This window comes from Nyctibius grandis, chromosome 7 (assembly GCF_013368605.1).
Source record: "Nyctibius grandis isolate bNycGra1 chromosome 7, bNycGra1.pri, whole genome shotgun sequence".
Taxonomy (NCBI): Eukaryota; Metazoa; Chordata; class Aves; order Nyctibiiformes; family Nyctibiidae; genus Nyctibius; species Nyctibius grandis.
In genome coordinates, this window is record NC_090664.1 from 42,698,839 (window position 1) to 42,722,616 (window position 23,778).

Sequence of the window (23,778 nt, forward strand, 5' to 3'; positions counted from 1 at the left end):
GTCTTCACAAAACAGGTAAAATATAAACTTACATGACAGTAAAAGCTCAAGGCTTCAAGTGAAGTAATATATAGTGCTTTCCTTAATTAACATAACTAATAATAATGGAAACTTAACTGACAACCTGCAATAGTTCTGAAAGGTCCATTAGAGCTTATGTCATACCCATCAAACATTCACTCATAGTTAAGAAATATCATTAAAAATTACATTCAAGTTAAAAATCATGTTTAAACATTAGCACTGTGACACAGATCAAAAGGGAAAGGAAATTAAAGCTATGGCTGCACACATAGAGGCTTGGGAATACACAGCTGCAGTACAAATATCCTTACTAATAACAGACAGAAAAATTCAAGATGTTAACCCTACTGAAAACTAAATCAATAAAAGATGACTTCTGCAGAGAGACAAAACATAGAAGAAATATAGTTAAATATAAAAAATGTTAGTAAGGAGAGGAATACTGGAGAAAAGGCACTTAAAATGTAAAAATCTAAGTTTATATTTAGAAAATATTTATTTTCTTGTTTGTGCTAGTCTTGTAGCATAATTTGCAAATAGATTTGACCCCCAATTATATGTGGTCAAATATAACAATTATTTTCAAATATATGAGGATAAAAAAAAATTGTAATAAACCCTGAACACTTAATTCTGCTGAATCAAACAAGAAGCAGATTTATATATTTCATGTTTCAACTATAGGTGACAACACTAATTAGCGATGTTCTAAAGAAGAAAACAATCTTAGCTATTGCAATTGTTCAAAGTGATAAATGCTGCAGTATAATAGCTGCTTTTTTTTTTTTTTTAACCATATTAGGGTAGAATAGTAGACATGAGTTATACAGTGATTTATTAACGATGATGATATTTCTCCCACATTTTGAATCACAAGCATTTAATTTCTCAAAAAAACCCAGAAAGTATACTGTACCTGCAGAAAAAGTTAAAGGATTCTGCATTATGCCCTTTAAAAGTTAAGTCAACGCTCCTGGAAAGAAGAAATACAGATACTTAGAAGTTCTGATAATTTTTCAGAAACAAAAAAAAAACCACACAAAACAAAAAAACCCAACCATACAAACAAAAAAAAAAAGGACAATGGCAACAGTTTTCCAAAACTGTATTTCAGAATGGATCACAGTATGCCCATACCTCATGTAAAACACCACCAGAGTTTTAAACCAAGTGTTTCTCTGGATCACACATACCCTTACATGCACTCTCCATATTTAAACGCTGGGTACAATTCAAAATCCCTGTTAAAGCCCAAAAAGAGGACATGTCATGAATTCCAATGTGACAGTACATTCTGAAGAATCAGACAATGTAGGGTTAAGATTTGACGTTGGCACTTATCACAAAATTTGATTCATAATGTTTTACATAAAATGGCACTACATCAAGTGGCCACCTAGTAACTTATGAGTTGTCTATTCCTTCCCAGTGCAGTCAAGAGTGTGTTGCTCACGCTTTGGTCAAGTGGGATTCAACAGTCAAGTAAGAAAGACATAGCATAATACAACAAAATATATAAAGTTGTGTTACTATCCACTTAGATTTTATCATAAAATGGTCTAGCTTTTGGAATGGCTGCATAACAGTTTGGTTCAGCTGAACACTACTAACATTTGTAAGTCACACAGGGTATAAAACTCTTGTTCTGATGCAGTTGGAGGCTTTGGGAAGGTAACAGACAAGTCCATTGACTGACAGAGATGGAACTCCCAACTACTTGGGGGTTTTCTTGGATCTAGGCTTTCATATCAGTGCATATCTGTAACATTTCCCACGAGCAGAGCCAGCTGTGCGGATGTGGAGTTTGCTTACTTTCCTGGCCAATTTCACAGCCAGCAGAATCTTACATAAAGACCATTCCAGACATGCACTCAACAGCTCTCTTCTGAGCACATGAAGTTTGAAAAGGTTGTTTTTTGATAAATACAAAAATAGTTAGGACAAATTCTGATGCAATTACCAAACACAAAAATAAGTCTTGAATATGTTTCTTTACTATGATGCAATTGACTCTCAAAAAGCAATGGTGAGATTCCAGGAAGGAGATAGTTCTGTGGGCAGCAGTAAAGTATAACAGAGGCAAAACCAATTCCATTTCCAGGAAGTTCTATAACAAAGCATAAAAGAAAACTGAGTGTGGCTGCTGTGAGCAGACTTCTCATGCCGCAAACAGGTGAGGCTCTTTGGTACCTATATCTTCTGTGCTGAGCCATATGTGATAAGAAGCTCTTGTATGTCAACCAGCACCTCCTGGCATAGCTTTGCCGATGCACATTAGCGGATCCCAGGCTGCCTCAAAGAGCCTCTGTCCGTGGTACTTGAGCAGTCAACCTCTGAGCTGTCAGACCCAGTATACAAACATATGTCAGCTCATCTAAATGTAGTTTCAAGTCGTTGTAACGTATAGACAACTCCCTCTTAACCTACAAGAATGGAACAGACCACATTGATGTAAATCTGGAATGGTAAAATGCTTCTAGGAACCAGCATGGATTTTCAACTTCTCACCCACAGTGTATGACATCCTTCTTTCAGGCCATATTGCTCAACAATATGGTTTTACAGAACCAAAATATATGGTTTTACAGAACCAAAGTCAGAAGTTTTTCTTTCACTTTAGATTTCCAACACTTGAAAACATACTGAAGTAGTTACAGCAATGCATATTGTTGTAAAAAAAAAATGTAGGAAATGTTGTTTAAATGAAGGTTCTCAAAATTATTATTCTAAAGTCACATTTTTATAGGTTTTCATGGTCCCTCCCAGTTGTAGGGAGTATTAAATCATCTAAGAGGGCGCCCCACATACGGTTACTAATTCCTCTTAGAATTATAGCAAGCAAACAGATTTCAGGATACAGATCAATACTTCTTCAGAACACCATGTGGAAATACAAGTTCCACATCTTCCAAGCATTCAGAAACCTTAACATTAGGACAGAAACTGGACCATACAAATCCAAACATTTTGTACAGTCATCTCTGATTTGAATTCAGCTCTGACTGCAGCAAGATAATGGTCTTGATCTAGAAAATCCAGAGCTTATTTGACAGACTAGTTCACTGATCAGCTACAGACAACTGAAAAAAAAGAAAATTTCTCAAATTAACTTTTCATCTTCTAGACATTCATATGCAATTTTTTTGTTGTTGTTATACCAAAGAACCTTTCACCGCCCTTTATTTTTGCAGATATTTAACCAAGTAACCTTCCTTTTTGGAAAAAATGAACAGCTCAAGATTTTGAAGTCAGGGAAAGATTATTCTTATCATCCCTTCAAATTTTTCTATCCATCGTTAAATGTAGGACTGTATTAGAGCATTTTTCTTCGAATATAAATACTGTTTACAAAACAAACCACATAACTTTGTGTGACTGTCCTGTCTGCTTTTTACATTATTTTCAAATTTATCAGCAGCGATATTGTCTTGTTGATGACTGCCTAGTGCTAGTCTTGGAACCAGTCCCACCACAACTTTACTACAACTATAATGATTGACACTCTCTGATATCTTTCAGCTAGCTTGTAACATGTGGCACTTAGTGCCATGGTCTAATTGACAGGGTGGTGTCAGGGCAACGGTTGGACTCGATGATCCCTGAGGTCTCTTCCAACCTGGTTGATTCTGTGATTCTGTGATATGTTTAACAGGTACTTAATATCTACATACATTTCATGCGTGTCCTAAACATAAACTGCAGTCTTATCAAAAAGTTCTGAAATTTTGAACCAATGCAGTGTACAGAAGTTGAAGGATATAACATCTATACAGCTACCTATACCTGCCCTCAGCAGAAGTTATTTTTTTTCATTTGACTATAGGTCTGGCTTGTCATAACTACTTCCCATAAAAAAGTATGTTGATGTTCCAAAAAGAGCTAACCTTAGAAATAAAATTATTAACTAAATTTTGTACCTGTTTTACACTCCTATGTCCATAACAAATTTTAGATTGGACACCACTAATAGTTCAGGATGTCCCGTTGTTTTCCTTGAATACTGAGGAGGTAAACATTCTTACAGTCTTCCTTGGTTATATTTGAGTCCAATACTGTTCCTTCCAAATACAGAAGATGATATTGGTTATTTCTATCTGGTACTATCACCAATTTTTCTCCACCTGAGAGCCTATCTCAGTGATAAAACTTTTAAAATTCTATATAATCTTAAAATCTCTTTTGCTGAGCTTGTAACTCTACCATAGGACAATAAATTGTGTGTCAGGGCAATGGTTGGACTCGATGATCCCAGAGGTCTCTTCCAACCTGACTGATTCTGTGATTCTGTGAAATTAAATCATTCAAGTCACAGTACCCTGGAACTCAAAATAGTTCTCTTGAAATCTGCTGCTGACTGCTCAGAGATGAAAAGAAATCTATTGCAAGAATTTCAAGTGAAGTGGAGTTGAAGGTGGACAGAATTAAAAAGTAAAATTTATCTTAATGCCTCAAAATAAGCTCTATCATACCTACACCACTCCTTATGTTACCACAGAATGAAATGATAAATGAATTTTCAACCAGAAGCTGCAAAAATATCAAATAAACTGAAAAAAAAACCTACACTGTAAATTCGTCTTTAACAACCCAAGGAAGCAGAGCATATACATGTAATAATTTAAAAGCAATTTTCACTGAAAGAAACCCACAGGTCTTTTATGTGAAATTGGTGTCCTGACAGACAGACTGAATCTGAATATCAGGTGAACTCAATTAACCTAATTTGATGCTTGTCCATACTAAGACATTTATTTTAGATGTTGCACAAAATCCTTTAGGATACTATACAGAAAACGATAAATAGGCTGTAAAGGTTATGACATTAATTTTACTGTCATTCTCATGCTTTAAGCAGGCATCAAAACTAAAGATCTCATCCTCTGGGAAGGAAGAACTAGCTGAAAGTAATTATAGTACTTATTATCATAACAGTATTAAACTAAACCACTATGACCCTAACTGAATTTATTTTTGGTGCCTTTTGTTAGAAGAACAAAGCTTCCCAATGATGACTGCACCTTCTAATGCAGTGAACATTAGTTCAGGTACTGGAAAAAAAGCATTAAATCAAATCTTATCATTTCATATTAAGCTTAATTACAAACTTTAATTTAAAACTAGGCATGTAAGAAGTGTTAGTTAAATATTATTATGTAATTCAATTTCAGAAGGAAAACATTCAGATAAAAAGAAAAATTAAATACTTAGTACAGTTTAGAAAAGAAGTTCTCCTAAAAGAAGCCCATGGAATGTCCATTTATATTTCAAAAGCAATTTTATTAACTTCATTTTTCACACCTGTTCTTTCACATACTATGTCGTCTTGTAAATGACAGTGCCATGCAACCATTATTTCCCAAAATTTAGAAACTTTTCAACTGAAACCAAGTCCCCCAAAAAGCATGAATGAATCGTATCAGCATAACTTCCAGGAAAGTCAGCAAAATCCGTTGGTGTTCAAAGGCCGAGTTAGACTTGAAATAAAAGATTAAAACATTGAAGCTATGCAAAATACAGAGGAAGGTAAAAATGACAGACAAAGATTGACTGGTGTAACACACAAAAGCATTTGTTCAAGGAAGTGTATTTGCCAAAACCCTACAGTGCTTGGCTACTTTATAAAATCAAGCACAAGGCATTAAGCCAACTTGTTTAAACAATAAAAAGCCCTACAAAACCCCGAACCCCAATAACCAAGCAATAGCTCATTCACATGTCTGAAAACCTGCAAAAATACTCTGCATTTCACTATCCAAATCTTCAGTCACAGAAGTCTGATTTCTTCTTACTCAAAATTTTCTATTCTAAATCATATTTTCACACCAGGATTTCATCGTCAGCAGATCCTCATCTTTCTATTCTATATCCAAGAGATATGCATGTAGTCACAAACAACAGCTTTCTTAGAAGAGAAATTACACACTGCTTATGCTTCAGTACTTAGGTAATTAATCAGGGAGAAATGTGTGTTCGTGGCAGAATTCTTTTGGCTGAGCCCATTAGGTGACTTCAGCAGACAGCCAAAAAGAAACAGAAGCCTCATTGCAACTGGTCACTTTTCCCAGCACAAACCCAGCAGAACCCAAAACCCAGGCTATTTTTAAATTTTTGGTCAGCCTATGAGCCGGACCGGTCCGAGCACACTTCCTGAACTTCAAGCCTTACAGGCACTGAACGCCACAGTGTTAATCCTGGACAAAAATTCTTCCGTTCATACTCCGTTAGGTGATGTATAGAATGGTTGGCTGGCATGCCTGCACTATGCCCATCTGTCAGAGTGGATCTGTGCCTACATGACAGGTTCTATGCTACTTTCAATAACATGTTGCTTATAATAAAAGCTTATTTATGAAACAACATAGGGCTACTTCAATGTTTGGCTTAAAATAAAAAGCAAATGAAAAGTGATTGCTTTTCTTCAGGAGAAGAATCTTTTGAAATCAGCTTCTAAGGTTTTTCAATTGTATGAATAAAGATTAGCAAAAATATGGCAAGAAATGAGAATGTTCCACACATTTTCTACTATTGCAGACAGTCCAGCGTACAGTCTCAGTAATTCTTATTTTACAATTATAACTATCTCCAAAAAGCAAATTCAAGGACCTGAGAAAAAAGTTATAAAAGCTAAGTTTCTCAAAAGGATGCCCGGGAGAACAGAAGGCTAAAGAAGGAGCAATATCAATTCTTCATTTTATGAAATGCTAAGTGTATTAAATGAATTGTAGTTGAACAGTTTTTACAACTGTAAATAACCCCAAGTATTTTCCGTTTGAGAAAACAACTCCATTCTGAAAAACTAAAAAAGAAGAGCAAGGAACAGCACAGTTGCTATTATGCCTAATCAGACAATTCACAGAATGCCAAAAAATAACATCTTTTTTTCCAAATTTCCCATTAAATCACAGATTGTCATTTTATGTTTTCCTTTAGTAAATACCTTCTCAGTAGTACTGCTTTGAATGCTCTGGAGTCCTGCATAAGTTCCACATCTGTATTAGACATCTTTGCCATTATTCTGTATTAAAAGGTCAAAGCTTCTGATTTTAAAATACAGTCTTGGATCTTACTGTTGTGAAAGTAACTGTGAAATGATGAATCAGTACAAATTGCTATATTTTGTTATTGATTCTGAGGGCAGCTGGAAACAACAGTTCTGGAGAATACAAACATTTCATTTTTATAAGATATTACACTAAATCTATACTGCCAATAGTTCTTACAATTTAAATTCAAATTACTTTAGTATTTTAAAAAACTCAAGAAACAGAAACATTTAGCACTCTTACTTGGCAATGACTACCCTAGAATTCACTTTGCAATTCGTTCCACTCCTGGTCCCCCCCCGCCCCGTCATCCCCCTCCTAAACTAAGCATTAATTCATTGCTTGCGTCCACACGGCTAAGAAGTTTTGCCAGGATTCTCAATAATGTTTCATAAGACAGAATCTATATCTCTTACAATTCTGTAAGCAATATGTAATGTCATTTATAGCGAAACTGCAGTACACTATTATGGTTTTCAGTTTGCAATGCCTGATTAAATTGTGAGACTTTTTGACTTTGCTGTTGTTCATAATTAATGACTGTTTTGGTCTAATAAGGACAGAATATATAATTTACCTTTCACTATGTATCTGCTGCAGTACATTAGCTTTCTTTTCAGGTAAACAATATCACAAATACTAAACAGCTATTTCATTGCAGCTATAGTAAAACTTACATAGCATTAGACAAACATCTGCAATTGTATACACAGCTACTCACATAATCATTCAGGTTGACAGGGACTGTGCTAGGTCATCCCATCCAACTTCCCTGCCTAAAGCAGGGTCAACACTGGGCTTAAGGCTTTGTCCAGATGGGTCTTTAAAAATCTCCAACCTCAACAAACCCCTTTCAGAAATTAAATTATATTTACCACTTAACAACAAAGGATAGCCTGAAAATCACTGTAACATTGGGTCTATATACATAGGACAGATGGTTCCAGCAATTCCTGCTGCAATTCTCTTACCACACTTCAGAATTAGCTAAAAAGGTACGAAAAAAAACCCTTCCCACGCTTACTGCATGCTATGCTGGAAGATTAAAGAGAATTGACTGAGTGGCAGAGAACAAAGATATTTCATAAAAATTGCCATATATACTTTTTATTTACTTGCTCTTACACTACAGATAAACAGGTTATTCCAAAGAGTAGAATGAGGTTAATGTATGACAAAGGGACCAACCAAAACAATTACAGATGACTAAAGGAAAGACCAAAAAAAATTACCTGTATATTACTTGCTTTTTTCCATCTTCCTCAACTTTGGCATTTGAGGAATAAGCTATTAGTGGCAGCGTAGCAACAATTTTCCAGTGAAAATTAAGTTTTAGGTTCTGTTAATTATCAGTTTAGACTACGGAAATAACCAGCCAGGACTGCAATGCTGAAAGGAGAGCAAGCATTCTGTTTTCTTAATTTGGTAGTCCTAACATATTTTAGATATTTGATACCTCAGAACTTGCTCACACATAGTCAAAATGTATTTGAATGTCTCAGATAACACAGACCTTAAAAATCCATTAATAACTTAAGGATTAAGACAAGAGCACGACATATTCACCCGCACAATCTGACTGACTTAAGTTTGAAATGTGGCACTAAAGTCTTTGCAGAATCATAACTGGCCCTTGAATTATGTAAAGACTAAACAAGAAACAATCAATCCCTAATCACTTCCTTCTATTTTGACTATGGTATTTTGGGTTATTTGGACACTAACCTGAATCCCTTAGGGGATGAAAATAAGATAAAATTTATTGTGTCATTCAGGAAGGATTTTGTACGGGGTTTTTATTATTTTAATAAAGTCTGGGCATGTTGTTAATGTTCTACTTAGAAGAAAGGTAACCAACAGCTTACAAAAAAGCAAAAAACCACTCCAAACTTTGCAAGGTGAATTGCCTTTGCAATTCTGACTCAAATAATGGAATTATTTCTGACTTTACAGCTGCAAACTTGAGCATAGTACTAACTTTTGCCATGGTACTAAATAACTAAAGTGAGCATCATCTACAGTTGTTTCTATAAGAATTTCCATTACAGAGTTTCTTAAAAAGTCAGCTTTCCATCAAAAAGCTACATTCTGACATTTATGATGTTTGTGCAGCAATATCCCCCATACAAAAAATACACTGCATTTTAAAAAGTAACTTTAATGTGTCTTATTCGCAGACTCAAGCAAAACAAGCATTCAAGAACTGGGGGGTGGGCTGTGGGGGGGTGGGGGACGGGCAGGGAAAATAAATAAAAGGAGGTCACTATTACATGGTGTAGAGGACAAAGTGAGAAGGCAAACCTATGACTGTGCCTGATGAAGCAATAAATGAGCCGGGCTAAGATGCTATGTATTTCCAGGATTCAAACTGCCTATCAACTAATGACTTTTAAGAGAAAGTGACCCCCCAAAAGGGCTCACCTGTAACCCACACATTTCTAAGGCAGAAGTTAAAGAAACAAAGAACACAAAAAGACTACTAGTGCCAAAAAATTAAAAAGTAACCCTGACCAATGACTAAGACCTAACAAAGTATACTAGATTCTAAGGTCTAATTTCTCTCAGCGAAAAAGCTTTAATAAGAACTATACACTTAAATACTTAGTTTCTTATGTTGAAGGAAAATTTTCTTCAGCTGATAAAAATAAGCTCCAAATTCTACACAAGAAGAATTCACTTAAGAATGTGTAACTGTTGTGAGGCACATCTGGTCCTTGCAGATTGCCCTGTACTGAAAAATACACCAGATAACTAATCAGATGGTGTACTAAGAACTGTTTTGAGCCACACTGATTCTATCCCTATCTCTAACATTGCTAACCTAGACTGTGTTTCAGGGCTAATGACCTTTTTTTCTGGGTAGCTAAGCGCCCAGGACACTTTTAAGAACATATATACTTTTAAAACCAGTGATATAAATATAATAGTTGGATTTTCTTAACAATGCTGAACATTAAAAACATTGCTTAACTACAAATTACATCCTATGTTTCCCAAACATGATCCTACTCACCAGAAAGGAATATGTACTTAACAAATCACACTTAAAAAACCCATAAAAATCTAATGACTGGTGTAAGCAACTTAAATCCTATATGACTTCCACCTTCACTGCCTCCTAAGTATATAATAAACTGTTCTACATTGGAAGAATCATCAAATATTAAGTTTACAAATTAAAACATAATCTCACTGAAACGCCCTCATAAAATACAGAGTTCCAAGTTTAGCGCAAAAATTAAAAGGTCACATTTTATGTAAGTTCCGTGACAGTAAGTACCTTAAGTGTTAAAGAATATTGCCTCAATTTTACACTTGTAGATAAAAAGAATTCCCAACACACAACCAATGTAGTCAAAATTATCTTGCAAAATTAAGGGCAGTTCAACTTTCACAGCCAAAGAAGTGGACTACAACTGTAGAACCCTTGTGAAAATTGCAGCAAGAGCAGCAATCGCCCAGCTGTGTGCTGAGCACATGCAGAGGAGGCAGCATCCTCCCTCCCTGCCGCTGCTGTGCCCGAACTATTTCGTACAGACCCCAGCAGAGAAGTTCAGCTGTTCGCCCGCATTCTTTGCTCAAACAGCCATATCCCTCTCATTTTCTGGGAAAGGACTGTTACCGCTTCCATGGATTCTCCTGTATGGAACGCCCCAATTCCCTGGTTGGGAGCTCCCAGAGGTCTGACCCAACTGACAAAGCAACTGCTGGGCCAAAGTGACCGTTATATTGTTTATTTTAAGAACAATAAGGACATAACAGAGTATATTTTCTAGTCAACCTGGTATAAACACATTTCTTAATACTAATCATAAAATGTAGATAGACAAAAATATTCCACAGGCTTATCTAGATTTGGTGACATTGTTTGATTGATTAGCATCCAGAAGCAACATAAAATAGTGGCTGTTGTTCAAACTGGTAAGCCATTCACCATGCAGTATACAGGACAACATTTGCAAGACAAAGTGTATATCTATATTCCACGATTTACTTAAACGATAGCTTTTTTGCAGGATTTATTACTGTCAGCACAATGTTAACGATGAAACATACCTTCTTATTACAAAAACCTTCACAGATAAAAATACAAAAAAGAATAAATCAAAGTCTAACCTGTCCTAGTTCACTGCCTTCACTCACTTATTTTGTGTGGTTTTCATTGTGCAAATAGTCCTCACCAATATAATTTTCATTTTTGTATCCACCACCCTGTTTGTTGTTTGAAAAATGTTGAAGGCACAGAGCTTCAAAGACTATTGCACATACTTAACGAAGTGTCCTCAAAACATGTCCACGGAGAAAAAATGTGAAATAAACATGTCAAAATTATTCCTGGCCACTGTCCAGCAACCAGCTGTGGTGCACAGACTATGCTAACCCTGGGAACATTCTTCTTTCTCTATGTGCCTCCAGCTTTGCCTTCTGTTCCTAAGGATATTTCTATTCCTAATTCATTCAGTTAAATCTCAAACGAAGCAAGACCAAACTGAATTAGTACTTCAAGAGAAAAACAATTAACCATGACCAAGCTTTTAAAACAACTAGGCTTTTGTGGTTTGACACACAGTACCTTTTCATTAATTTCCCATAAAAACCATGCTGTGGGAGACCTATACTTGAGTCATGTCAAGTCCTCACATTCTAACACTGAAGTTCTGCTCACTTATGGTAATTAAATAACCAAACATCTATTTTTTGGAATAGTGGCACTAATTCCTACGTGGCCAAATTCAAACTTTGGTAGTCACATTCAGTGTCTCTAAATTTCAGTAGAGTTTTAACTATTTTAGACACTGCTCAAGCATGCACAGAGAGAGTTAGGAAAGGCAAAGCTCACCTGAAGTTGAAACTAGCAAGGGATGGAAAAGGTGACAAGAAGGGCTTCTGCAAGTACACTGGCAACGAAAGAAAGGCTAAGGAAAATGGGGGCCCAATGCTTAATGGAGAAGGGGACCAAGCAACAGAAGGCATGGAAAAGGCCGAGGTACTAACATAACGTTACCAACAGTAGATGAAGATGTGATTCAGTAAGAGAACGCTTAAGACAACTGGACGTCTACAAATCCATAGGATCAGGACGGTGTAACCGAGTGCTGAGGGAGCTGGTCAGTGTCACTGCAAGGATACACTCTATCATCTTTTAAAAGACATGGCATCAAGGGAGATTCCCAAAGACTGGAAAATGGCACAGCACACCCATCTTCAAGACAGGCAAGAAAGACATCTGGGGAACTACAGGTCAGTCAGTCTAATCTCAGTCCACAGAAAGGTTATGGAGCAAAGCCCCTTAGAAGCCATCTTCAGCCATGTGAGGGATAAGGAGGGACAGGGAGAAGGCTGTGAATAGCCAGCACAGATTTACCAAGGGTAAATAATACCCAAATAACCTAACTACTTTCTGTGATGAGATGACTAGTCCTGTGGATAAAGTGAGGGCAGTGGGTGCTGTTCACCTTGACTTTATGAAGATGTTTGAGACTATCTCCCACAGTATCCTCACAGCCAAACTGGCGAGATATGTATTAGAAAGTAGATGGTGAGGGGCATGGAAAACCAGCTGGATAGTCAGGCTAAAAGGTGGTGATGATCAGTGGTATAAAGTTCAACTGGCAACCAGCTACCAGTGGTACGCCTCTGGGATCAATGCTGGGGCCAACAGTATTAAACATCTTTATTAACGACCTGGATAATGAAGCAGAGTACACTCCTAGCATGTGTGCAACTGATATGAAATTGGGAGATAGAGGGCTGGGCCTCTATTCAGAAGGACCTAGACAGGCTGGAAGAAAGAGCTGTCAGGAATCTGTGAAATTCAACAAAGATGAAGGCAAATGCAAGCACCTTCCCATTGAGTAACCCCATGTAGCAGTACAAGCTGGGGGCTGACTTGCTCATTCTGATCAGTGTTAATTATGCAATTCTTCTTTAAATCTTCACTGATGGCACACTACTATCTGCCTTTTCAAGGTGCTCATATTGTACTTTCTAAATTTAGGCACATTAGTTCCCCTTCCCTGCCAGCCTTCTAGAATTTCTCCACTGTTCCATGATTTGTTAAAACTCAAAATTAATAATTTATATAGCTTCTAAGCTTTTCTTTTTTGGTATCTGTAGGTGTCAGTGCAGCAGATTAAAAAACATTTAATGTTAATAGTTGCTGCTACAATGATAATACGTTCTTTCCATCACTAATGATGGAGGAGGTAAGATGTAAAAGCATAATCCAGCCTCTTTCTGAATACAGAACATAATATTTATTGAATATTTATGCCTTTTCTGCACAGCAGAAATTTATCATCCTTTCCTGTTATTGGACTTCTATCATTACTAAGCTTTTGTGTCCCTCAAGAACACCCTCTGTATTTAAAGAACTCTATTGTACTCTACTGCCCACAGATTTTTATTAATGTCTTTACCTCCTTAACCGTCTCCAAGCCATGTAGGGCTTGCCATCATCAGCTCCCCATTCTTTAAACTGTATTGCTAACTTCACTCCCCTTCTTACTTTGTTTTAACCAAACAGATCATGTTTCCTAAGAGAAGAATTGCTCTGGGAGTACCTAAATGATTAAGCAATTGCCAAGTTAGTCAGATTCTTATGCTTAAGTATTCCTTGCTTTTAAAGTTTGCTCTTGTTTTAAAGTAGGAGATATGTGCATGCAGAACTTGCTCTTTGCTCCTAACATGCAAAGTTAGGTCACAGTTCCTAACACATCTGCACTATTTATTCTACATGCATCAGAAAGAAAACCTGTACAGAATTAACCAGAATAACATGGCTTTTATTTGTTAGAAAACTGTCTCATATATATGTATGAACAAGTATTTTAGAAGCTTCAGAAATTGATCGGTGGCCACTTGGTTAATCAGCACAAACTCCCTATACATGCAACAGGCTGAGTTCTCCTAATTTTCCTTTATTCAATACAGAATGAGTTTTAAGGAACTACTCATGTTTCTAGGATCTGAATTGCAATTTATAAAAATCCTCCAATATATTTTGTCAGTTAAATCACTGGCACAGTACCACTCTATTTGTCTTCTGAATTGTGAGAACTCTTAAAGTAGGCACCAGAAAGTTTAATATACAAGACCATAGAAAAGTCTATAAGGTTTTGTTGTGACATTTTAGTTTTCACAGAGGTTCTCCATTAAAAATGTTTTAACATATAAGTTATTTGGGTCCACTCTCCTTTTCATTACAAAGTTGTGATTTGGTTTTTTTTTTAATTTATCATTTTGCTTTACCACAAAAAATTAGAACTAAATAGCAGAAACATACAAGTCTGGACAAAGAACATGATATCCTGTAAAGATTTAGCTAAGAGTTTTAATATGGAAAGAACATTACCGAATGCATTTCTGTAAAAATAAAAATCAATGCTTCCCTTGCAGCAAAGCAGAAAACCCTGCATATTATTTCTATCACGTTCACTTTCTCCCTGTAAAGTCCATTTGCCTTTCACTAATAGCATAATAACTTAAGATCTGTGTTGTAAACTTTGTATTTTTTACATGCGCACTGGGCATCTTCTTTTGCATCAAAACTCATTCATCTAGCCCAACTATTTTTTTATAGAGCACTGAAAGGGAGGAATGGAGAGAAAAAATAATGCTGATAACTGCCAAAGATATTTCCCACTTTTCTTCTACAGATATTTCTGATGTGTGTGAATTCACTTACTGCATGCAGGCCTCATGATCCATAGCATGTAAATGCCAACGATTACGCTACAAGTTTGAACTGAATTAACCTTAAAAAAGAAACATGCAATGGCAATGACAAAGAGTTTCATTCTAACCCACAGTCCTTTGATTAATCTAAAAAAATACGTATTTCCACTGATGACCATTATCTTTAAGGACAAATAGGTAACATTTTTTCAATATTTCAGGCTACATAAATACATAATTTGTAAGTATTTGCAAAACTGTCCACTGCAATAGCTGTAACACCTACTGTATTTAAAGATGATGAAAATGCACAGACTGGAAACCAAATTCATTTTCTACAGATGGAAGAATAAGCTTTAAGTTTCTGAAATGCAAAGTTTTGGATAGGACTTTTAAAAGAAGCCTCCAATAAGTAACAAATTTAGACAACAAATATACATTTAGCAGATCACACAGAAAACATAAAACTACTTTGGGCATCAGACCAGATGGCAAGAATAGAACTCTTTCTACACAGGAGAAACACATGTATAATAAAGATGCAGTGTATTCCGGTTTCCTAACTCCCTTCAAGTTGGAAAGTATCTTTTAAAGTTCTTTATTTTCATGACTGTTCATCTAAAGCCATACAATTAAAAAGCCTTAAAAATATAGACAGAACTTCAAAAAATTCTGGGGGGTACTTCATCTCAAATGTTAAAAATGTCATGGTGCTTCATTTTCTCTTGGCACAGAAAAAATGCCAGCATGTCTATAACTATACTTAATCCACTTTTCTTCATTTGCTATATAGTAATCTCTAAATGTGGTGAACCGGGCAGTAACACATAACATTAGCTAAGCCTATCAGGCATCTTTGGTCCCTGTATTAACCTATGCGGGTCAGAAAATGTTTTAACTAGTCCGTAACAGCTGCAAATAAGCTATTTCCATCACTGAACTTGCCTTCTGTAAATGGTAAGAAATAACAGCAGCCTGGGATCTTGCTTGTTATACTACCGTAAACACAAATTAACCGCAGAGCACAAGGGTGTTCACAGGGTTTTTTCCCTTCAAAAATCACTGCCATTTTATTTAGTAAAAATCCAGCGAATAAGTATAAGCTGGATGCACGCTTTGTGAACTTTGAAAAGAGACACTTTCAAAAATATATGACTCATCCAGAAATAAAAAATGGACGGTTAAATATCAGATGTAAGTGGGAAAATTATCACCCCAGTACCCCAACCTTTTTGTTTCCCATTCCAGAACAAAACAATGCGACCTTAAATTCATTAATATGAACACATGCACTGCTTTCAATTATTTCAGATAAACAACAAATTACTTTTTTCTCAATGGATATGATTCAGAAACCAAAAGAGTTTGTGTGGATCACCAGGTCCAAGACAACAATCCACCAACTAACATTACAGTGGTAGAGGTTCTCATCTAATCTGAAATTACTATTTTCAGTGCCAAGTATTTAATACACAGTTGCTTTTGTCAGCTGAGTATTATCTAATTTCAAGCTACAGAAATCATGTCCATTTCAGTTTTTAAACAAAAGATGGCAGTTTTACCCAGGATACCTGTTTTTTCCCCTTACAAGCAGTGCTCAAACCACAGAATTCTGAGTGGGCAGTGTAGCAGAAGAGAAATTTTTGTCTCAAGTAGCAACTATATAGTCTGACAAACTGTTCTATTCCTCTTTTCTTCCTCATACACATTTTTGACAAACTAAGAAATTTGTTTCCATTAACGTTTCAAGAACATTTTGAAGCTTTTACGCCAAACATTTTCATTTTTAGGCAACAACAGCCAGGAGAGTATTTAAATTCTTCTAACATTTGGGTCGTAAAAACCTTATTTCCTACCAAGAACAGGAAACTGTAGCTGCATTGACTGATTTTTCAACATTCTATCCTACTATATATTGCCAATGTATTATAATAAGGCTCAAAGGTTTTCAGAGAGAAAAGATGGTGATGACTTAACACAGTCTTCCAAAGTGGCAGAGGGAAGCTAAAGAAAGAACTGGTCAGGAACATGAAAGTCAACAGCAGCCTTAGCTGTAGGAGATGGTGAATCTTAAGATCCTGAGAAAAGCAACCAAGACTAATAGGAAAATTGTAGTCCTGGACTTAAGGAAACATTTCTGTTTATTCAGAAAGCTAGCTGGTGTGACCCCTCTGAAAGGGCCACCCTGAAACATAAGGGAGCCCTGGCGAACTGGTTGATATTCACATTTACAGGGCTATGCTCATGTTTGGGTTCCCCACAGACAGGTTGAGTTCAGCTGCAGGAAGAGAAAGCTACAGTGGGAATCTTCACTGCTGTCTTCACCTACCTAAAATAGGAGGATGTATGGAAGATGAGGGCAGACTGTCCTTCAGGTTGCACAAGAGAAGGACAGGAAGCTACAGACAAGTTGCTGTGTTGGAAATCAAGATTTTAGAGAAAAAAAAAAATCACAGGGAAAGTGGTCGAACACTGGAAAAGGGTGTCCAGAGGCTGTATAGCATCCATCCATGGAGATGATCAACACTCAACAAGACCTTGGACAACCTCACCTAACTACAAAGGTAGCCCTGTTCCGAGTTGGGCATTTGAGCAGATGACCTCCAGTGGTCCTTCCCAAAATAAATTTTTCTATGATTCCATAATGTGTACCTACAAGAGCACACTACTTTTGGCATATTCTTTTTCAGCTTACTAATTTTGCTTACCAACGTATGTGTCTCTTAAATAATGAACCTTTCAAAATAAATGATGGTTCAAATTAACTTTGATATTACTGATTTCTATAACCTCTTACTGTGCTACCACAGTATCCTCACACCTTCTTCCCCTTTGTCACTGGGATCTCTGCTCTGTGTTTCACCTCTCTTTCTCCATAAAGCATCAATATAGAACTCTAGGAATGAAAATAGGTAAATAAATTAAAGAATAATTAATAGCAATAATATGTGCATCAAGTCAGTAACAGGAAGCAGACAGATGGAATTAAAATGCAGTACATACATAGGGTACAAAGGACCGACACAATTTAAAGATCTTATGCATGCTTAATACTTATCTAAGAATGAAGACTATAGCAAATTCCTATAACATCATCAGTGTTAATATATTTACATATAAATATATATGTACGTAATGTGTGTGTAAATACAAAGAACCAAAGATGAAATGTAGACCACAAAAAAGCTGATGTGCAACACAATCTGTTTTGAAGTCAGTGTTGTGGAACTCTCGGGTAAGTATCCCACCAAATCCAAACCCAAGAAAACTCCGACTCAATCATTCTTTTTGCACACCAGTGGTAAATAACATAACTCTATCAGAGTGCCAATCAACATTTTAGCAGTACTTAATACTTGTTCATATATAGTTCAAGTCATTCAAGAAAGCCAGGGACCTAAAAATTGCCCTTAAAAATCTAGTCAAGAGGCACTCTGTGACTAAACTTCAGTTTGCGAATGTTGAAAGTGAGAAACCACTGCATTTAAAAACAAAGTGTCTGCAGTTCTACGAAATGTGCTATTACACCTGATGTGTGTTAAACTTGTTTACATGTTACTTTTTATAGCCAGTTTCAAACTGAGGCACTTAATCTTGCCTTAGGTAAGTGAAATGAATTAATTGCTATCAAATCCTAGATGTATTTATGCATTTTGTCACAACAGTAATTTACATGTCTTCTCAAGGAGAGAACCTGGAGAACTCTGAACATAAAAGTACAGTTGACTACATTGTCTGAAAGCCTAAAAACTCACCTAATTCAAATCATTCCTTAATTGTTTATTAGCTTGTTAAAACGAAACAGCTTATTTCTCTGCACTAAATACACTTAAGATTAGCTCCAGTTCTTCCCTGCATCACCACTACACACATCACCTTGCCTCCAGTACATTAGGGACATCTAAATCCAAGAGTTTTAAGGTAAATCACTAGAAGATCGACGTGCACACATGCACATAAGATCAACAGCACCAGCTTACATTCTGTAACAACCCTTCTACACAAAAAGCAGGAGGTGATTTGCATAGGACTCTGAAACCACATATTTTTCATAGAAGAAAATTCATTACCACTCAGGGTATTTTCCACTGCAAAGGTGAATTTTATAATGGAGAGTCAGGTCAGTTACATTCTAAGTACTTTATAAAGGTATCCTGTTTTGAATTTACTTTAATTACAATATAAGGTGTAATTCCTCACTGTCTTCATCTGAGCAGGAACAAAATTAAACAGAAAAAGAGAAAGGAAAGATGATCTATACATCCTACTAGACAGAAAGCAGGCTTCAATACAGTTGTACTCACTTTCAACTAACTCTAAATTCATCAGTGTTTTCATAATATAAAGTCAAAAGTAAGCTGTTTTGAAAAAAGCTTTGGCCAAAGCACTACCCTGCTGTACTTGTTGCACAGGGAGCCTAGAATGCTTACAATGTGCTTAATGCATACCCAAGTGCATGTGTTTAGGTAAGCTCCCTTCATATGAAGTTTCTTACAAAATCTCAGGTACCTGTAGATCACATGCAGGCCATGACAAAATGACAAAGGAACAGTCTAATTTCAAGATATCAGCAGAATCTTCTTCTGTCTCTTCAGTTATATTCACTTGGTGCTTCATGGTTTTTTTTTTCACATGACTACTGTATAAATACTTTATGCCAGGACCAGGTTTCGGTGTGTTGAGTAATATGCCAGTAAGAATCTCTAGGTTCAACAACAAAAATAGGCACATCTGACAGCCATGTTCCCAATTATATGATAGAGTATGCAATTAAGAACTGGGCAGCATATTGACTGCATTCAAATTATAACTAAGCCATCAAATTCAAGAAGACTTCCTGATAAAAATTAAAAAGACATTTTCATTAAAATATATTCTTCCTATCCTTCACTAGCATAGCAGCACAGTTAACAACATGCACACCAACTGCTCTAACTTCTATTTATACAGTAAAGCACAGGCATTGGTATGCATGAGAACTAAACTAAGAAAAGAGCTCGAACTGCTACAATTTATTACCTAAATAACATTTTCTTCCAAGTATAATCCCACTGAGCTCAAACACAGTTACGCATTCACAAGACTTTAGTTAGTCAGTTACTGGGAAGACTGTTGAGTTGCTAGCACAGTACCACAGCTAAACAAAACAGAATTACTTGCAGCCTGAGAATTTCACACAGCAGCCAATTAAATGCACTAGGTAATAAGACTAGGACTACGACAAAAAAAATATCTGTAACAGGATAATAAACTAATGAGATCGCTCTTGAATGAAGTATCAAAATTTGGGCTACTTCTTGAACCAATGGTGCACAGAACCTCCAGCTACTTTCTCTGGCATTGCCAGTAACAAAAAACCCACCCACCGATGTCAATGTATCAGCACATTCCAGCTTCTCACACCCTAAAAAAACCCCTGCCATCACCATCTTGCATCTTTCTTGGCACTGTGAAGAAACAGCATAAAGGTCATGGAAAGCAAACTTCACTCACATTCTTACAGGTGGCTCCTGCAGATGAAAGCTGAAGAGCAGCTGAGCAATGGCACGTAGGACCCTTCAGTGCCTTTGCAGAACAGAACACTTCAGTTCCCACACCTCTGAAGCCAACACTTTTCAGCAGTATGCAGCCACTTCTATTTAAAAACAAAATAATACCTTGTGTTTACTGCTTATATACCACAAACAAAACCAGAAGAAATACAGGATAACTGAACTACGTGGGAAAGACAGAACTGAGTAATATCATCTCGGTTTTTTTGTAAGATATGCAGCTACTGTAAAGAATTCAAAAGAAAAAAAACTGAAGGCTCAACTAAGTAGTTCTACATTCAAGCAAGCTTAAAATGATTTGCCAATTATATGATCAAAAGCAAGAAGCTACAGTCAAAATCTTTTTTATATCATAACCTATTTCCCAAATGTATTAAGAAAAAATAATCTTTAATGCGAACTCGCAGTCATTCAACCAAGATTCAGAAAATTCTAAACCCACACACTTGATTTGTTATCTATTCGGCTGCTAAATCTGACTCTGAGAGAGTGATGTGTTACCTTATCATTATTTTTAAAAAGATTTCTCTTGGGATGCACAGCAAAGGAATGAGTATGTAGCCTATCTTACACAGGAAGGAGAGATTTTTATCCTTAAAAACAGGAGGTTCGCCCACATGATCACCTGGGACAAACTTGGCCAGTGCAAGCAGGCTAGAAGGTTATAGGAGCCTGGGAATGTTTAACATCAAGAAAGTAATTACAGCCCAGCAAGATCAGAAGGAATTACACAGGAAATGTGAACAGTAACCCTTTCATGCCAAAAAAAATCATGAGAAAGTGAGCTCTCGGCTGCCAAACTGTGAGGCTGTACAAACCAATTGCAAAATGCAGGAATGGAAAAAACGCTACATATTACTAGGCTATAAATTCCCAATGATGTGATAAAGCTACACTTCTAAGAAAAGAACAAAACCTCTGGTCTTTCTTGTTGCCATGTATATGCAGTATAATTAAAGCCCAGAAGAAACATGAAAACATTTCAAACACCACGTAAGAACGGTCAGTTGTCTCTTCTGAATTTTCTCTTAATTTTATGTTGACCAAATGGCCTCCTCCCTAGAAGGTGGTCAAACATCTTGTTCTTATTTAGTCATGGGAAACTTTCTTCCAAAATAAATAGTACATTATCCAAGCAAGAATGCTAACTCTCTCAGTTATATATTCCATAAAAATGAATCTCCCAAATTCTGAAATAAACCCCATAGCTCAACAGAACGGGCTCAAGCTACCCTAGGTATTTGGTGGTGAACCAATTTCTGTTCTCTAGGGACACGAGGGAATTTGAGTAATCTGACTGTAGTTCAATCTAGTTACAAAGACTTCAAGCGCCATTTTGGAATGTGAACAGTGATCACACGTGCATGCTCTTCACACAGACCTTGGAACCATTTTAATGAAGCAAGAGACTTTTTTTAAGCTCTCCACTAAGGAAAACTGTATTCCTTTGTATCTACTAACAGATAATGCTGCAAAGTATTAGCATATAACCCTGATCAGACAAGAGATGAGCAATAAAGTAACCAAACACTAGTGGTTTTATTAATTTGTTAATTAAAACTATGATGAATATATTCTCATTATAATAACAAAAATAATAAGCTCCCCTAAAATAAGTATTACTATATATCTGATCTACCCAAAAATGAGACAGAAAGATACTTTTATGATTAAAACATTCAATAAATTATCTTACTTATTTAAATAACACACTTCTTTAATTGTTCTTAAAATTACAAATCAGAACAGCGTCATCACACATTGCATTTGCAACGCATCTCCATATCAGCAGTTTAGCGTCTTTTCTTCCACCTTGTCACTCAGGTGTTCCTCTCTACCTTCCTTTACTACCAAAGCCTTCCTTTTCTCATCTGTTCTGTTGGATCCTATGTTGTTTCTTTTTCCTTGCCTTCACATCTAAGGTGAGCCTTTGCCATCACTAATGCCACATGCACAACCAAATCCTGCATGACTGAAGGCTACTCAGCTATCTGCTCAGTGGAATCGCTAAATGAACAAATTGAGGGAAAACAAAGAAAATAAAATACAAAGAAGCACATGAGAACTTCGAGCATGGGCATGCAAAGAGGGTGCAGTAAAGAAGTAACAATAAAGAAGGCCAAAAAGTCATTGCTGACATTATGGCCTGCACGAGTAACTAACTCCCATTTTTCAGGAGAGAAAACTGAAATATGAAACAATTATATTTTCTATTATTTTACTGAGATGGAGGCTGAAAATAGACAAGCAGCGTGACCTCATTCTGGAGACAAAGGCTACTACGGGAAAGTTCCATTTTTTCCTGCACTAAACTTAATCCCACTTCTAAGGGTTGGTGATTTGCAAAAACAAACTGAACTAACTCTCCCAGTCAATACGCGTTCTTCTGAGATTAAAGTCACTTCGCCTAAATTTAACTGTCTCCACAGCACACTAAATATTCAGCAGTACAATATCCATACAAGATGTCATCTAAAAAACTGCAATAGCAGATGAGCCACTAAATTTTCGATGGCTGTAAACTTGACGCAAATCTATCCACAGCACACAACACTGTAGATTGGCCAGAAAAATATTTCCATATTGTTGCAAGACACTCTGTCTTCAAAGGACTTGTAAAGTAAGAATATTTTCAATGATACTGCTATTGCTTTTTCAGTGAGCTACGACAGTTCCAACGTGCATAAAACCACAGCCTTTCAGCAAGTTGAACTGAACAGTCTGAAGTCTGTCAGAAGCCACAAGCTAACTACAAGGACTCTTACCATGCAAATGAACTGATGGCAACAGCACTGGGAAGCGTTTCCCGTAACTCCCAAGTGTAGGCAACACATCAGAAGCTGAGTATCCCTCTCAATACATCAATTTTTAACTGATTCATCTGCTGGACCCTGAAGCAGCACTGCAGCTCACAACAGGGTGCACCGTTAATATAAGATGCCTTTACAAATCAACAAAATTTTCCACCTGACCACATCTGTTCTGTATAGAACCTCCTTAGAATTTATATCTGAAAACTAGTAATGTACCAGTACTAGTAATGTTTTTTTAACAGAGAGGTTACCAGCATTCATCTTATTTCCAGAAAGAAATACAACTAACTTTGAAAACCTGAAAGTAAAGAACGTCATATTCTGAGCCTGTGAATCCACTTTATAATGAAAAAGTTCCAAAGATACTAGTTTTGAAAATTATTAAGCTTCTAAATACAACTATTTGTAATACAACTAGATCTCAACAGAAATTTAAAACTTCCTCTTTTGGGGGCACCTACAGTCAGTCAACTTAACACACATGTTAGTTAATATTCCCACCCAGTCTCTTCCTTACTGCAATTATATATATGAAACATTCTCTCCTTCCCAATATAAAGCAGCTTTGTAAATATAATTGCCAAAGACTGAGTTATCAGATAACTACACCATTCCCAGATGAGTATCAGAGGGAGAGGCTGCTAAAAAAACCCTGAAACTATTATTTGT

At 36.4% G+C, this 23,778-nt stretch overlaps 1 protein-coding gene across 7 annotated transcripts in view; it reads right to left on the reverse strand.

Moving 5' to 3' along the window:
- Positions 1-23,778, reverse strand: part of ZNF438 (zinc finger protein 438) — a 57,436-nt gene that overhangs the window by 21,556 nt on the left and 12,102 nt on the right. For 5 of the 7 annotated variants that reach the window (XR_011048554.1, XM_068405351.1, XM_068405350.1 and 2 more), the window contains exons 5-6: positions 20,238-20,379; positions 941-997 (exon numbers count right to left, since the gene is read on the reverse strand). Coding sequence is in view for 6 of the 7 variants with exons in the window: in XM_068405351.1 (XP_068261452.1) it covers positions 941-968 (28 nt within the window). In the remaining variant the exon portion in view is untranslated. The remainder of the gene's footprint in view (positions 1-940; positions 998-20,237; positions 20,380-23,778) is intronic. The other 2 variants (XM_068405352.1, XM_068405349.1) reach the window with 1 other exon arrangement.